Here is a 14,988-nt window from a genome sequence, read left to right on the forward strand (position 1 = left end):
AGATGTTACCATTTCTTTTCCTGGCTGTTGGGACATAGAGATACTGAATTATATTTGTAAAAGTAGAATCATGGGCCTTGGGAATCCTGAAATTAGCTTCGGAGGGAGAATTCAGGAAGGAAACGGGGCTTTCCCTTCAGCTCCTCATTTGTGTCAATGGGTGTTGTCTGACTGGATTAAGATATATTTTTCCAGCCAAGCCACCATCCTGACAGAAGTCACATAGTCATTCATGCATTCATTCATTCAAATGGTTTATTGGAGGACTGATGTGGGTACAGCAAATTGCTCTGCATTCCTACATATCTGGCAAGTATACTGGTGCCAGAAGCAAGTAAAGAAAGCAAACAAACAAGCTCCCTTGTAGATCCTAGATGTGTCAAACAATGGAAGTGAGCTGATGTGTAGGTCTGTGTCATCTGCCAGGACTCCAGGTATCCAGGGATGACTTGCATCCCTTGGTAGAGGCAGATTCACCCTGCAGGCCACAGAGTGAACTTCTAGTTGTTTTTGAGGGAAAATTCCTCCATACCCTCACAAGCTCAGGTAGCTTGGAATTTTTCAAATCCTTCCCTCTAGTTTCCCATGGTAGCAAGCACCCTTGAATATGATGGCAAGGGAAAGCAAAGAATTAGCAGATAATTAGTAAGAACATAAATTCCTTTTCCTCTGAGAACTCCCAGAAAATCTTACAGCATCAATTACCTCACTCTTGCCCAGTCCCTACCACATCCCTCCACGGTACATTACATCCAGCCAGCCCCAAATAACCCACCTGTACAGCTCCATGGTCCCATCGCCGCTTCCAAATCACATTCGACCCCCCCCTTTTATCCAACACATAAAACAAAGCTCAGCTTTATCCAAGGGGGCTGGGAAGAGGAAGGCTGCCCTTAATCCCAGAGCTGGTTGCTCAGAATGGGCAGAGCTGTGATTAGAGTGATTGATCTGTCTGACATCTCTCACACAGGGATAGTCATAATTGCCCCTCACATTTGTCAAGCCTTTTTGGCTTTCTGGCAGGTGTCTGTCTCCAGAAACAGAAGGGCCAGGATTATAAAGGAACAGACCCCTCCTTCCCTGGCCTTGCAAATCTCAGGCTCTCCTAGCGGTGCCGTCCACCCTCCCCAGGCCTGCCCTCCACCCACAGCAGCCCTCATTCCTGTAAGCAGTCTTCCTCCTCCTCCTCTGTCCTCCTTGCTCCTCTGATTTGGATGCATGACATGGTTTTGCAATTGGCTTTATCACTGCTGTCTAATTCCCTGGCCTCTTCCCCTTAAGCCTTCTGAAGATGAGAACGGGGAGAAGGCACAAGCTTTGAGAGTGCAATAGCTGGCGTTTGTGACAAGGAATGCAGTAAAGCATGTGCCATAAATCTGCTCTTCTCAGCAGACCCCTATGTGGCAATTAGAACCTCTGCCTCCCCGTCGGTCTCTCTGTCTTCACCCTGTGTGTCATATGGACATTCCTCCAATTGTCAGCTCTCTGGAGTCCAGGATTTCTAAAAAAATACATGGAAAAGTGATAGTAAGTTTAAGTTTAGAAAGACTGAGGCCCCCAAGATAAATGGGGTACGCGTGGGAATATTCTTTAATGTGGAGATCTCCTAGCTTTTCTTTACACGCAAAATTGCTAAGAGGGAGAAAAAGCATGGAGCATTTTCCAAATTTAATCCAAAAGAAAGCAATTTTGAAGTCTCAAATGAGAGACCATTTGAGAGGAGTCCGTCACTGAGATGCCCTGTGGCTGACCTAGTTCTGTGGAACTAGTCAAATGCCATTAGTGAGCGAGGTGGGTATTTCTACCCCACTGGCTCTTGCTGAGGTCTAGTCCAGACATGGCAACCCCAAAATTCATGATAATGGCAACCCCAAAATTCATGATGGAGGCCCACCATCAATCACAAATACAAACTGATGCCAAAGTTTTCCGTGTGTCATCTCCCATTATCAGTGGACCCTCAGCCAAGACCCATCAAGCAGACTATGGCAATGGGAAAGCAGCATTTGTGTTATGCAAATCTGTAAACTGTGTGATGCAGTCCATTCTCCTATAGCATCGCAGAAAGCCAGCTATATTATTGCTGACTTTCATACAGACTGCTTGCCCTCATCATGTGACATGGACATTGGAAAGTGAGAAATGCTGTACAGGGAGGCCCCATCATGGCCAGGATCCAAAGGGAGCAGGGTCATCTTTTCTACCATGGACCAACAGCGTCCTGAGCACCCGCTCCCTAAGACCACAGAGATTGCTGGGCTCCCAGAATCATGGTGGTTCTTGGGGCCATCTTGCTTGTGCTGTGGGCCATGGGATCAGAAATTCCTGAACTTGGTCTCCAGTTCAGTGGGGATAAGATGTGTGACAGAAACCTCATCTGGAAAGGGACTTGGGCCCTTTGTTACCACATCACTCCCCCAGCTCAGCACAGCTCTGGGAAATGTATGAGTGGCCAGCTCCCTCACTTTCCAACCATCACATCTAAGGATGGAAGCATAAAGCACGTTAGTGTTTCTCATGCTGAATCTTGTCCTACTACTTTTGGTTTTTGTGTCTTCCTTTATTTACCCATTCCCACAGAAATGTATGTGAAAGGCAGTATACAAACTATATATGACAAATATATAGCGGCTGTATATAATATATGTGTTTGTTTTCATTTTTCTCTCCTGTATGTCCCTCACCCGATTTAGAACTAAATGAGCCTACAAGCTCAACTTTGTTGCAAGGTCAGTATCCCCCTTGCTTTATGGTTTTTCTTCCCTCTCCTTTCTCCTGGAGTCCCCCTCCTCCCTTCCCCACCTTTCATTACCTATCTGCGAAGTTGCTTAGAGGATGCTTGTGAAAACTAAGGAAGTCACTGGAGCTGATGGAGCTTGAAGGGTAGCCCTCCTCACTCTGCTCACACCTTGTCCGCACTTCCTCAGGAGTACCAGGTCGGGGTAAAGAAAAGGACCATTAACTTCTCAAAGCCTAGAATTCTGTGTAAAGGCCAAAGGTAGAGAGCCTGAGTCTAAACCAGTAGGAAGACAGTCCAATCCGCCGAACAGTTTTCATAACAAGAATCCTATCAGTGGGCCCTGAGCAGCAGAAGCAAACACTGTGTGCATGAAGATTTAAGTATCCCCTATAATGAATCAGGTGGTTCAAAGCAAGGTTCTCTAAGGAAGGCAGGGAGTCAGGGTGTAGCACACATGTTAGTAAGCTGTGACCTGGAGTGGGATGCCACTGAGATCCAGTTCAGAGCCCGACATTTAGTAGTTGAGCAGTCACTAAACATTATTGAGACTCAATTTCCTCTTCTATAAAATAGAATTGATCTGCCTTATCTACCTTAGAGTTGTTCCAACATTCAGCAGAAACTGCATAGTAAAAAGGCTTTAGAAACTGCCAGGTGCATTTTGAATCATTCCCGTCCAATCTCCAGATGCAGACTGAAAGACAGGAATTTCCCTCAGTGCCACCTCTTAACGTCAAAGCTCTTTTCCCTGGCCGCTTTACGTCCTGATCCACTTCAAGCCCTTCCCCATACACAGCTCCTGCCTCTCCTGCTTGTGTTTGCACCACCTTTTCAACTTTCTCAAGGCCCACTAGCATGCCATAAGCGATTCGCAAGGGTCCACAGACCTCGCAGAGGAGGTTCACCAAGGCTGTGCATGAGTGTTTGGGCAGGAGTGAGTCCAGCTGAGTGGTGGAAGGAATCCATGCTGCATGTGCTGCTGTTCTCCTCCAAAGGACAAGAGGACCATACGGTGGCCCAGCAGGAAGGCAGCTACGAGCCTTTGCCCACCTCCACCCCAGTCCCTGACCTTTCTCATCCCACTTGCCCCCATCCCCATCCCCCCACATCCCTTTCTGTCTGGCTACACCAACACTCATTGGAAGCTGGCAGTGGACCTGCAAGGTGAGAAAGGAGATGGAAGGAGATAAATTGCATGAGAAGCTGTTTGACAGATGAGGAAAAATACTTTCATCACAAAAAGATTCAAGGCTGCATTCTTCACCTTCATGATACAGGGTGCCATAGCGACGCACCGCAAACAGGAAAATGAAACAAAGAAATAGAAAGTAAAAGTGAAGTCAGTGAAAGCATTCGGGTCCAATTTATGATTCAACTTATGTTTATGGAACCCCGGTGCAGGGATATCCACTGATGTAAAATCAAGAGCATCAAGAGCGTTAGGAAAGGAGCGAACCATAAATGGTAAAAGGGAAGCCTGAGGAACGGGAGCACAGACAGATGGTGCTACAGGCTGTGCTTTCAGAAGTGACCGAGCTCATTCTGATCACTTAGCTCTTTATTTCCAGAGGGAATAGGAGCTTTTAAAATAGGCAGTGGCTGCTTAGGAGTTCATATTTCCCCAAAGGTGTACTCACCTGACAGAGGGGGCATTGTCCCACACCAGAACCGACAATAACAAAACAGACCAGAAACAATCACTTCTGGCTGCTGCGGCTGAGCGGAAGCAGGACACTTCATGGCCAGCCTCCACCTGCAGAGACAAAGCTGTCCTGCCTCACTCCTCTCTGCTGCAACAATGAATTTGGGTAAAAGGACCAGTATGCCAGCTCTCTACTCGGCCTCTCAGGCTGCTCTCAACCCCACATCCTTCTTGTTGAGTACAGGGCAATGGGTCACTGCCAGAAGTTGTAGATTGTAGACATCGGGAATGTTCCAAGATTTGGATTCTGTGGTCTTTACTATAACTGTTAGACTCTTTGTACAACGGAAGAATATCTTAGAGAAAACAGACTGTGTACCTGCGGCATTTCTCCCATTCACTTGTGTTCCTCCCCGCCCCCATTCTTTTCTTATTTATTTATTTAACTTCCTCCTCTGCTAGTCTCCCACACAATAGAGAGCTACCTATCTTCTCAGGAAATACCCCTAAGTTATGCTCATCTTATCTCAGAAATACCAACCAAGATTTATACAAATGCATGGATTTCCATGGACAGGGTACACTTGGCTTTAAGAGAAGTTCTAAGCTGTTTTGTTACTCAATAACTGGACAGACTAGAGGGATTCTGATAAGAGAATTTCATTCCTCCTCAGCATTTGCTGCCACCCTTGAAGTATTTCTCTGCTCCCCTTTTGCAAGCACAACAGATTGCATGTCATCCTCTCGTATTAATATTTGGTGGTGCAGGACTCCTGCCATGATAAATAAGGACTCAGGGATGTGCCACCATCCCTCACCAAGCTCCCTCACAGGCAAGTGTGCCGGGACCCACACTGCAAACTCAGCGTCTTGGTAGCTGTTCATTTCCCATCCACTGTCTTTCGTCTTTTATCTCCTAAGTATGAAGTCAGACTTGATGGTATCAGTGGGCTGGGAAAGGTTGGCTGATTAATGCCTGGGAACCTCACAGTGACTGTCAAACCAACTTATTAAAGAATGGGGAGTAAGTAAACTCTGTATCAGAAGGAAAAAATTGCAGTAGGAAAGATGATCAGTTCTTCCCTGCAGAGGATTAAAGGTAGTTAATTAGGTCCAGCCATCCAGCAGTGAGCATTTCTATGACACATGTGTCTAAATACTGAAGGTATAAAAAGACATTCTCTTATCCTTTTTCTAGATGGTGAATATATCCATCCTGGCATTCAACCAGCTCTCCTCTGCCCATTAGAATCAGACAGAAGCCTTGTACTTACCTAGGTATTTAGATTCAGCTGCAAGCACTGGCTTTGGTGGCAAAAAGATCACATTATGGATTGACCGGAGATATTGACTCAGAGGCTTGAGGGGAGTGCTTCTTTTTTCTTTCTTTCTTTTCTTTTTTTTTTCCTTCTCTTTTTATTCTTTCTTCATTTTGAATATTTTATCCAGTTCTATCTGGCTGCTCATTAAGATGTCAACAAAAAAAATTCACAAATTTTAGTCAAATTCTTGGCAAGGAAAATATATGCTTGAATTATCAGGGATTGGGTTTTTTTGTTTGTTTGTTTGGGGTTTTTTTTGTTGTTTTGTTTTGTTGTTGTTGTTTTTATTTTGAGAGCCAAGAATGAACTCAAAAACATGAGCTGATGGGTGGCTAGCACTCAGCTTGAGGCTCAAACAAAGCCCACACTTCTGCGAACAGGGGCAATAGTGATGCCATCTCCAGCATGATATAGAAAGCATGTTAGCATTTCTGCCTCTCTCCTTGGTACCAAGTCAAAGGGAATGGGATGGAGTGTAGCATCAGGGTAAATATAAAGAATATCTTGGCTACATTTCCCCCCTCATTGTGGTGAGATGTAAGGCGGAAGTAGGACATTTCAGTTAACTAGAAGTTTTGAAACATTTCTGTCTGGCAAAGCTCAAGGATACATTCTAGCTAAGGATCAATGTCAAATTGTCCTTTGCCAAAGTGGACACTGAAGAGTACTGACCTTCACTCAAGTAGCGTGTGTTACAGATTCAGGGAAAAGAGTAGCTGGATGGGGACAATTCAGCTGAAGTTGTTTACAGATCTTTGCCTTACAAAAAATCACAACTTGTATTTAGATCACCGTGGAAACATATGCTTTCAATTCATTTATCTTTCTGATAGTTCCAGCAAACCAAACTACCAAGTAGAACCCTCCCCTCTATCTTTTCTCCAGCAAAATCTAAACTTGCAGCCTACCAGTCTGTGGCTTCCTGCCCCCAAATGTTCCCTACATCTGAACTCTTTGTGGTTTGGGGTTGAAGGACTATGACTACTTTATTGTTCTTCATCTTTCCTCCTGACAGTCACCCTTCTTCTTGGTACAGAGGGACTCAAGTCAGTCATACATGAGTGAGGCACTTCACGAAAATAGCCCCACCTTGGCTTCCGGGTGGTTCTCGAGGCCCCAGCAATCACTCCAAGGGACTGTCCTGACTACATGCATAGACAACATGGTGCCAGCACACCTGCCTTTTTTTCTACCACCTCGACCTGACATCAGATCTTCTGTGAATCATGCCTTTGATTCTTGATCATACATCACCCTTTCCATCTTTTTCAGAGTGACTTCCCCACATTGCTAATGTCCACTTTGGTCGAGAGGGATATCTATTTCAGGTGCCCTGAAAAAAAAAATAAGGAGTTTGAAGGCGTACATTTGTATTCATCTCAAATTGGTCAAATGTTTTAGTTTAGTTTAGGTTGAATTATGTCTAGGTTGTCTTTCCTTCTGTATGCAAGGACCTTTGCACAGAGAGTGGGATCACTTTCTTGCAGAGAATTTCATGCATTTTTTGGTTTTTTATTTTACTGAGGTATAATTGACAAATAAAAATATGTTTAAAGTGTAATCATGTTGATTTGGTACACAAACACATTGTGAAAGGATTTTGCACCCTCTCTATATCCAGGTTGAACAGCTGCAGAGACCCCTAGGTAAAGAGGGAAGTAAAATATTCCAGATTGGGGGCACCTGGGTGGCTCAATCTGTTAAGCAGCTGCCTTCAGCTCAGGTTATGATCCCAGGGTCTTGGGATCGAGCCCCACATCAGGCTCTCCAGTCAGCAGGAAGCCTGCTTTTCCCTCTCCCACTCCCCTGCTTGTGTTTCCTCTCTTGCTGTGTCTCTCTGGGTCAAATAAATTTAATAAAATCTTTAAAAAAACGTATTCCAGATTGGGCCACTTCCAGCCACTCATACTTCTACTATTAGCAGAAAAGTATCTGTGGATTGTTCTGGAGGCTTGAAGTTGGTGAAATGTGGGTCTTTTGTGGTCTAATCATCCAAAAAGAGCTGGCATCACAGTAAATTTCCACAGGCAGGTCTTACTTAGCAAGTGCAAGTGCAGAAGCATAGGTGTGGGTCTTATTGCTGGAGGTTGCCCTCTGGACCAGCTTGATATAGTCTGAGTTCTTCAGGGAGGTCAGGCACCACAGGTCTGGGCCCTCTGGCACAGTGTTTATAAAACACATAGATAAATGCCAAAGTTTTATACTCAAATGTAGCATGGACACCTATGTTCAGATTGCTATAGTATAATCCATTTGTTACCAGCCAATTTTATACTTAAGGCTTGCAGATTTCAACTAATTAGGGTCCGGTGGCCAAAGAAAGTTGTACACAGAAGTATTTATTGGCTTGGGGCCCCAGGCTCCAAGATGTACTGAGTCTCCTGATACAATCAGATGATTGCGTTGACTCTCATTGGATCAATGATCCAATCTGATCATCATTCATATTCTGCCCAGCACCCCACCCCCCTCCACCTTCCCAGCAAAGTGGAGAGATGCATATATGAGAGCTGGGCTGTGGTCAAGACAGCAAGAGCCAAGGGCAAAGCAAGGGCTTCTGACTGCTTTCTACCTTAACAGTGGTTTGTTTTTAATTTTTTTTTTTTTTAGAAGTGAAAACTACAGCCCTGACCCCTTGGAAAGGTTGGTATATTTATTCCCAGGCAGCTCTGCCTGAGGGGTATGGGTGTCCCAAACTCTTCACCTTTTTCCCGGATGCCTTGTCTTCTGAGCTAACCCTAGGAAGCAGCCCAGTGGGATCCTTCCCTGACCTTGGGCCATCTCTATGACAATCTCAATTAACCTGTCTCCAAGGACCTGCCATTCCCTCTGGGTAGCTTCCACCCATAGATGTCTAACTGCTGTTTGCTGGCAGCACTAATGAGCACCTGCCAGGGCCCAGAATAGCTCCACATCTTGGCTGTTCCATACCAGGCTGGCCTCTCCTCACACGCGGATGCTCTAATGCAATGATGTTCTTAGACCTTGGCCTTGCATGCTGTCCTTTGCTTACCCTGTTCTCTCTTCCTCTTTCTAACTTACGCTGGAAGGGAAGTGGTGGGAGGGACGGGAAAATGGAAGGAAGGGGGAGGTTCTTGGGTGAGTCACTTGGCTACGAATTAAACAGTGTCTTATTTGAGGCTTTCATTCCTGCTAGATGTTTCTGATGGATAAATTGACAGTCATCAGAGTTTTCTGGGACCCCCACTATCCTGGTAATTAGTCTTGTTAGGCCTCCACAGCTCTCTAATGAGGTAAAGGGAATAAAGGCATTCAAGGCAAAGTGGAGGCATGGCCGTGTCATGAACAGTGGCCTCATCTGTGTGGCCCGTATCACCAGGAGGAGGAGCTAGCTGCTGCTCTGGCCAGCATGCAGGCTCAGAGAGGGCCCTGCCCCTGGCTGCTGGGATCCATACCTGCCTGAACAAAAGGCCCTCATCTCATGGAATTCTTTCATAGCCTGGAGAGTGGGGTATAGCCTGTGTGGGCCCCACCTTTCCCTGTGTCCAGGTGGGACAGGCCCCATGGCCTCACTTCTCTTCTCCTCATTCTTAGAAGATGTGTAAGTTACACACAGTAGCAGCCCCAAGTTAGTGGAAAGAAAATTGTATTTGGAGACAGAAGTCGATGGAGCTTGGGGAAGTCACTTAAGCTTTCTGAGGCTAAGTCTCCACATATGAGATCTGAAGAGAACAATTTTCATCTCGAATCTGAGTGTCTTTGAGGGACTGGGACACCGTTCCAACTGCAAGAACTCTTCCCGAAATCCTAATTGATATGGTTTTACTTCTATGCATACTTCCCCTTAAAGTATAAAACTTTCACCGGAAGTTTTACTTTTTACTGAAAATAAAAACTTTCAGGGACTTTTATTGGAAATAGAAGAAGAGTGAAGCATATGTAGAAGAGAAACAGAGATAAAACAGAAAGTAGGGAAAGAGGGTTTTGTTTTGGTTCAGTCGGTCTTTTGTTTATTTCTCTGAGTAGAATCTTAAGAGAAAATAAAACACAGACAAAGTAAACATGAACATATCAGTATGCATCAAAGCATTTTGGTTTCTTCCTTCTTTGAGCAAGCATTTGTTAAACACCTGCCCTGGGCCCAGTTAGACACAGGCCCTGCTCTTAAGGAGCTTATAACACAGATGAGGAAATACATGTTAGATAAATAAAGAGAAATAGATCACAGACAGTATGTATTTTAAAAGCTGGACACATACAGTGCTATGGAAGCAAAACAGGAGCCAAGTCAAGGAAGTCTGCATGGAAGTGGTAACTGGGGACCAGAACAGAATCTGGGAGGAGTGGGAGTGATTTGGGTGAGAAGAATTTCAGGCAGGAGGTTGGAGGGTAAGAGGATGGGAAGGAAAGGGAACATGGCTCACACGCGCACACTTGAGTAAGCATGCATGTATGTGGCGCCTGTGTGCTTCGGAGATGGGGAGAAACCAAAGAACAAGTGGCAGGAACAGTGGCTGACGATGCAGAGAGAAGAAGATGAGGAAATGTAGGACATGATCTACCAAGGAGCTGGGAAGTTTTGTAAAGGCTGTAGGATAACATGGGTTAATATCATGATGAATGTGGACTCATAGCAACACCGCTCTGGAATTAACATAAAGAAAAACTTCAAGGGGTCAAGGTCACAGGGGACAAGACCCAATCTGTGAACTTTCATGGCAACTGGAAGGAGAGCTGATGCAGCTGTCCTCTTTGAGAGGACACCCAAAGTACCCTTGTCTCAATGTTTCTTTGGGGTCAACCTCTGTTCCCTTCTTTTTGTGACCAGTTTTGTCCAGGTCAGGGTTCTTGGACCTGCCCAAGAGAAGAATGGGTTAGGGTGAGGGGAGAGAGCGTGGGGGCGGGGGAGGGGGCAGGCCAGATGTGGCCCCAATGCAGTGGGTGATGGTCCCCTGTGGGCTTCAGACAGGAGAGAAACAGAAAGGCTCTGTGAGCTTGTCCAGGGTAACAATGCAGGCAAGAGGAGGCTCTGGCACACTGGTGGCCTTTGCCTTTCTTCTGTGGGAAGAACTTTCTGACACAACAGGTCAGAACCCCTCTCTACACGCTCTCTGTGGTGTGTCCCAGCAGGCAGCAGAGCCACAAAGGAACTCTGGGGGCTTAGCAAAGAAGCCAAAAACACGGTGCCCAGAGCGCGCACCTATAAAGGCGTCCAGGCATTGTGAGGAAGATTGGGGGTTGTTTGCACACTCACAGCTGCCTCCCATGCAGCACTGCAGAGGCTCTGGCTGCAGACATGCTTTTCTGACTCTTTTTACGTGGTAAGGAATCCGGGTCCCTGCTGGACTGTCTGCCTGGCTTGAGGCAATCTCCATTTTTCTCCCTGGAGACTCCCACGAGCTGGACAGCCCCAAGAGGAGGGACTGCAGGTGGGAATTCCAGAGCCATGAAATGCAGAGAACTGGCATTTATTCTCTTCTCCTTTACCACAGGGCATCTTCTGAGCCATGGCCAGGACTGGGAGTGAGGATGGGAATGTGCTGGAGGGAGTGGGGGAGTGGGCTGCAAAGCTGTGTGCAGGTGCTCAAGAGAGCATAAGAAAGGCAAGAGAAAAAGAGCCAGCTGCCAACAGATTCATGTCTGGCCCAGAGCACACCACACTAAGCACGCAGAACACCCTAAGAATCCTCATGCCTTGTGCATGGGAAAATGGAGTGCAGCCACTAGGCCTGCCCCTGCTATTTAAGCTGGAACCCAGATGCTCAGAGGCCTCAGAAACAACCTTTGTGGCTCAGAGTTAGTCTCAGTAGCAGGCAAAGGTCTTGATGTGAAAGATCTTGGACTGGCCCAGAGCAGCAGGGGTTCTCCAGGGAGAGAACGGGCCACCTCAGCCTAGAAGGCATGGATAGTGGCTTCTCTCCTGGGGTTCCAAAGAATGCTCTATGGACAACAGAGATTGAATGCGCAAAAAAGGAGTCCAGATGATGGTTTACAGAAAAACATTCCATGGCAGATGCCTTTCGTTTTGTGTTACCTGGAAGTTTATTTCCCAGCTGGTAAAGAGCAGAATACATGGGTTTCAGGCTTCTTTTTTTTTTTTTTTTTGGGTTTCAGGCTTCTTATCATGAGAACTTGCACTGCCTGGCCTTGGAAGTGCTATGAATCAGACAGCACAGACTGGAAGACCCAGTCCATTTTGAACTCATAAACATCTCTTTAGCCACTGCCCCAGAACCAGAGATTTTTCTCAAAAGTCTAGGAATTAAAGTTAGATGAGCAGTGCTTCCAGGGCGAAGGGCTCTAGGACGTGATGGAATCATCCCGTATGGAATCGAGAAAGCCTGGTTTGATGCTGATCTGCCTTAGCCAGAAGCGTCTCTGATGGTTAGCCTCCAAGTCAGACAGGCAGGCTCTGGCTTTGTTTTTTTTTTTTTTTTTTGACCCCGGTGTGGACATGGGCTTGGGCGGGATACCAGCCTTTAATACCTTCATTAAATTCAGCACAACAGAGCACTCCAGAGCAAGTCTGACAGAGTGCCCTGCTGCATTAGGTACCCACCCCATCTGGGCCTCCAAACCTGTGTGTACTCTTCTTGAATCGTGGCTCTATTTGTGAGGGACATTCTTGGTCAGACACTTTTATTTCAAAAATAGAGAAACTGCTGGGATATTTCATGCACCTCATGGTTCCTGCCTTTGGCCCTGCCTCCTGAGAGTATCTGTCTGCAGGCCAGGTTGAGGTGCACCTTGCACCTGCAGATGTTCACGGTGGTAGGCTCTCCATCCTAGTGTCCACATAAGCCTTCCCTCACTTGCACGTGCACAGTAAAAGGCCACCTATTTCTTCACTTGATCCCACCTCGACATCCAGCAGGCTGGTTCTGGCCTTTCAGGGACAGGATACTCAAGCTAGGGCCTCTGTGACCTCGTCCAAGTGGGGAAGAGGCCAAGTGCTGCAGGCGGAAACCCAGTGCCCGGCCCGAGATAGAGTGATAGACAGAACGGATGCTGAGTCCGAGGCAGCAGCAGCAGGGAGACAGATTGTTGTGTCCAGGAGGTCCTTCCCTGCCCAACAGGGTGAGCAGCTGGAAGGTTATATGCACATTCAAGGCAGACACTGCTCAGAAGTGGTCAGACGATGATGCAGACACTACAAGGGTCTCACTTCTTCGAAGCTCTTTATAGAACATGAATTAATGCTGCCACCTTCTTCTTGAACTTGACCCTGAGCACGTTACAACACAGTAGAGGAGTTGGGACCACCAGCACACATTAACCTGAGCCTCTTGTTCTTTCCGTGTCAAGGAAAGCGATCCGTTATACAGTGTGTATCCACGGGACCCAAGCTGTGGAAGGTTATTTCTAGTGCGCCCCCCCCCCCCACATACGGAGTGGGAACATGAGATGTCCCAGTTAGAGGGACGCCTCATCAGAGGCAAGGCCTAATGACAGCAGATCGCGTGACAGATGGTCCCTCTTAGACCAGGCAGCCCATGACGAGTGTGTTCTTTCCACAGGCCCCGGCGCGGTCAGCGAAGTGAACAACGGGACGTCGAGGAGGGCAGGCTGCATCTGGCTGCTACCTCTTCTGGTCCTGCACCTACTCCTCAAGTTTTGATGTGAGTGCCACTTCCCCCACTGAGGAGAAGCTGCTGCCACAGCAACCGCCCACCACAGCAATGGCAACTCCGACAGCAACGAGAGCACCCCTGTTTCTTATGAGCTAGAATCAAATGAAATTCCGAGACACAGAGCCTAATGGGACACAAATTCGAGGGAGGGAACAAAGAATACTTTGGGAAAACACGTTTCAAATGGAAATTGAAAATCGCCTTGCAGGCCTTGCAGATCCGTAGGCACAGCTGAGTTTTCTTTCTTTGTCCAAACGGAAAGAATGCACACCTGACTTGGGACCCACCCGCAGCTGCATTGTGACCGGTCTGTGCGCAGGGTGGGCCGGGCTCAGCCACTCTGCCCACTAACGTGCCCCCGGCAAGGAAAATTCTGGAGTCGGCCATCCCAAAATTCAATAGAGACGAACACAGAATGAGTTGTGCAGGCCCAGATGTGCCACTGTGGCCCCTTTCAGAGACTGTGCCACTGTTGTGTGTATTACAAAATGCAAAATTAAAGAAAAAAAAAAAAAGAAAAAGGAAACTAAACAAGACAGTCTGACAGCTACAACAATCCCACAATCAACAGTCACAAAAGATATTATTAAACTTTTTTTTTCTTTTTTTGGTTTTCGTTTTACTACATGGACATCATGGATAATAAGGGATTCTGGTTCATTATTAATTTTATTAATTATATTTTCTGATATGAGCCTAGAATTTAGTGCAAAAACAACACAAGACTAAAAAATACACAAATGAAAGGGGTGAAGAGAAGTATGTTTGTTCAACATTAAAAATAGTGTACTTCTTAACTAGGTTTACAACTGGTGGACCACACACCGGGCATTAACCACCTGGTGAGGCTATGTCAAATCCACCAAAAAAACACATACGATTTAACCACCATCTCCACCAGCGCTACAGATTTCTCCTTATTCTGGCATTTAATGCAGACAATACTATGCTTCTACCTGCTGTTTAGAAATGGAAGGGTGATCCGCACTGTATCTTGAGTTTGTTGGCTATGCTTCTTTTGATGACATATATTATACAGTATATATATACATATATTTTTTTTGTTAGAGTTCTAGCCATTTTATTTCTCAGCAGGGTCCTTTCTCAGACATTACTGCATGCTGTATATGGCGTTAGCTGTGTGTTGATCTTCTAAAAGATGATAGAGTTTACTGGTAATTGTGTAATCAGCTCCTGCCTTTTTATTTTCCTGGGTTATTTACACGTCAGAGACATTTATAAAAAGTGAAAAGAGAAACAAAACAAAACAAAACACTCATACCAGGCGCAGCATCTTTTCCAGGTGTGGCTCTCGGAGGGGAAGGCCCTGACAGGAGGCCTGGCTTCTCCATCATGCCTCGGGGTGTGAGCAAACAGCAAGTAACTGAACCAACTAAACAGTCAGTAACCACTTGCTTTAGCCCATTATGGGAATCTCTGATGCCTTTGTGACTACTGGAGAATTGAATCCTCTCAGTTCATTTTATTTAATTCCCCACCTTTGTGTGCGTGTGTATGAAAGAGAAGAAAATGCAGTTTTTAGATAACCTTTTTTCCTCCCCCGAAGTCTGGGAACGGGAGAGGCCTCGGGGAAGGGTCCTGGATGTGATGAGGGAAAGTGGGATTGGGGGCTAGGGGAGGGAGGGGTTGTCTCTGACTTGACATTAAAAAGTGTTCCATGTCCCTCTTCAC

The 14,988-nt window shown here is 46.2% G+C and overlaps 1 protein-coding gene across 7 annotated transcripts in view; it reads left to right on the top strand.

The window, feature by feature from the left end:
* The window catches only part of NTM (neurotrimin), a 943,101-nt gene extending 928,114 nt beyond the window's left edge, over positions 1-14,987 (top strand). For 4 of the 7 annotated variants that reach the window (XM_044258220.1, XM_044258225.1, XM_044258226.1 and 1 more), the window contains exons 8-10: positions 2,694-2,729; positions 8,315-8,347; positions 13,183-14,987. In XM_044258220.1, the coding sequence (XP_044114155.1) occupies positions 2,694-2,729; positions 8,315-8,347; positions 13,183-13,283 (170 nt within the window). In that variant the 3' untranslated portion in view covers positions 13,284-14,987. The remainder of the gene's footprint in view (positions 1-2,693; positions 2,730-8,314; positions 8,348-13,182) is intronic. The other 3 variants (XM_044258221.1, XM_044258222.1, XM_044258223.1) reach the window with 3 other exon arrangements.
* The last annotated feature ends 1 nt before the right edge of the window (position 14,988 follows it).

Source organism: Neovison vison, chromosome 7 (genome assembly GCF_020171115.1).
Source record: "Neovison vison isolate M4711 chromosome 7, ASM_NN_V1, whole genome shotgun sequence".
Taxonomy (NCBI): Eukaryota; Metazoa; Chordata; class Mammalia; order Carnivora; family Mustelidae; genus Neogale; species Neogale vison.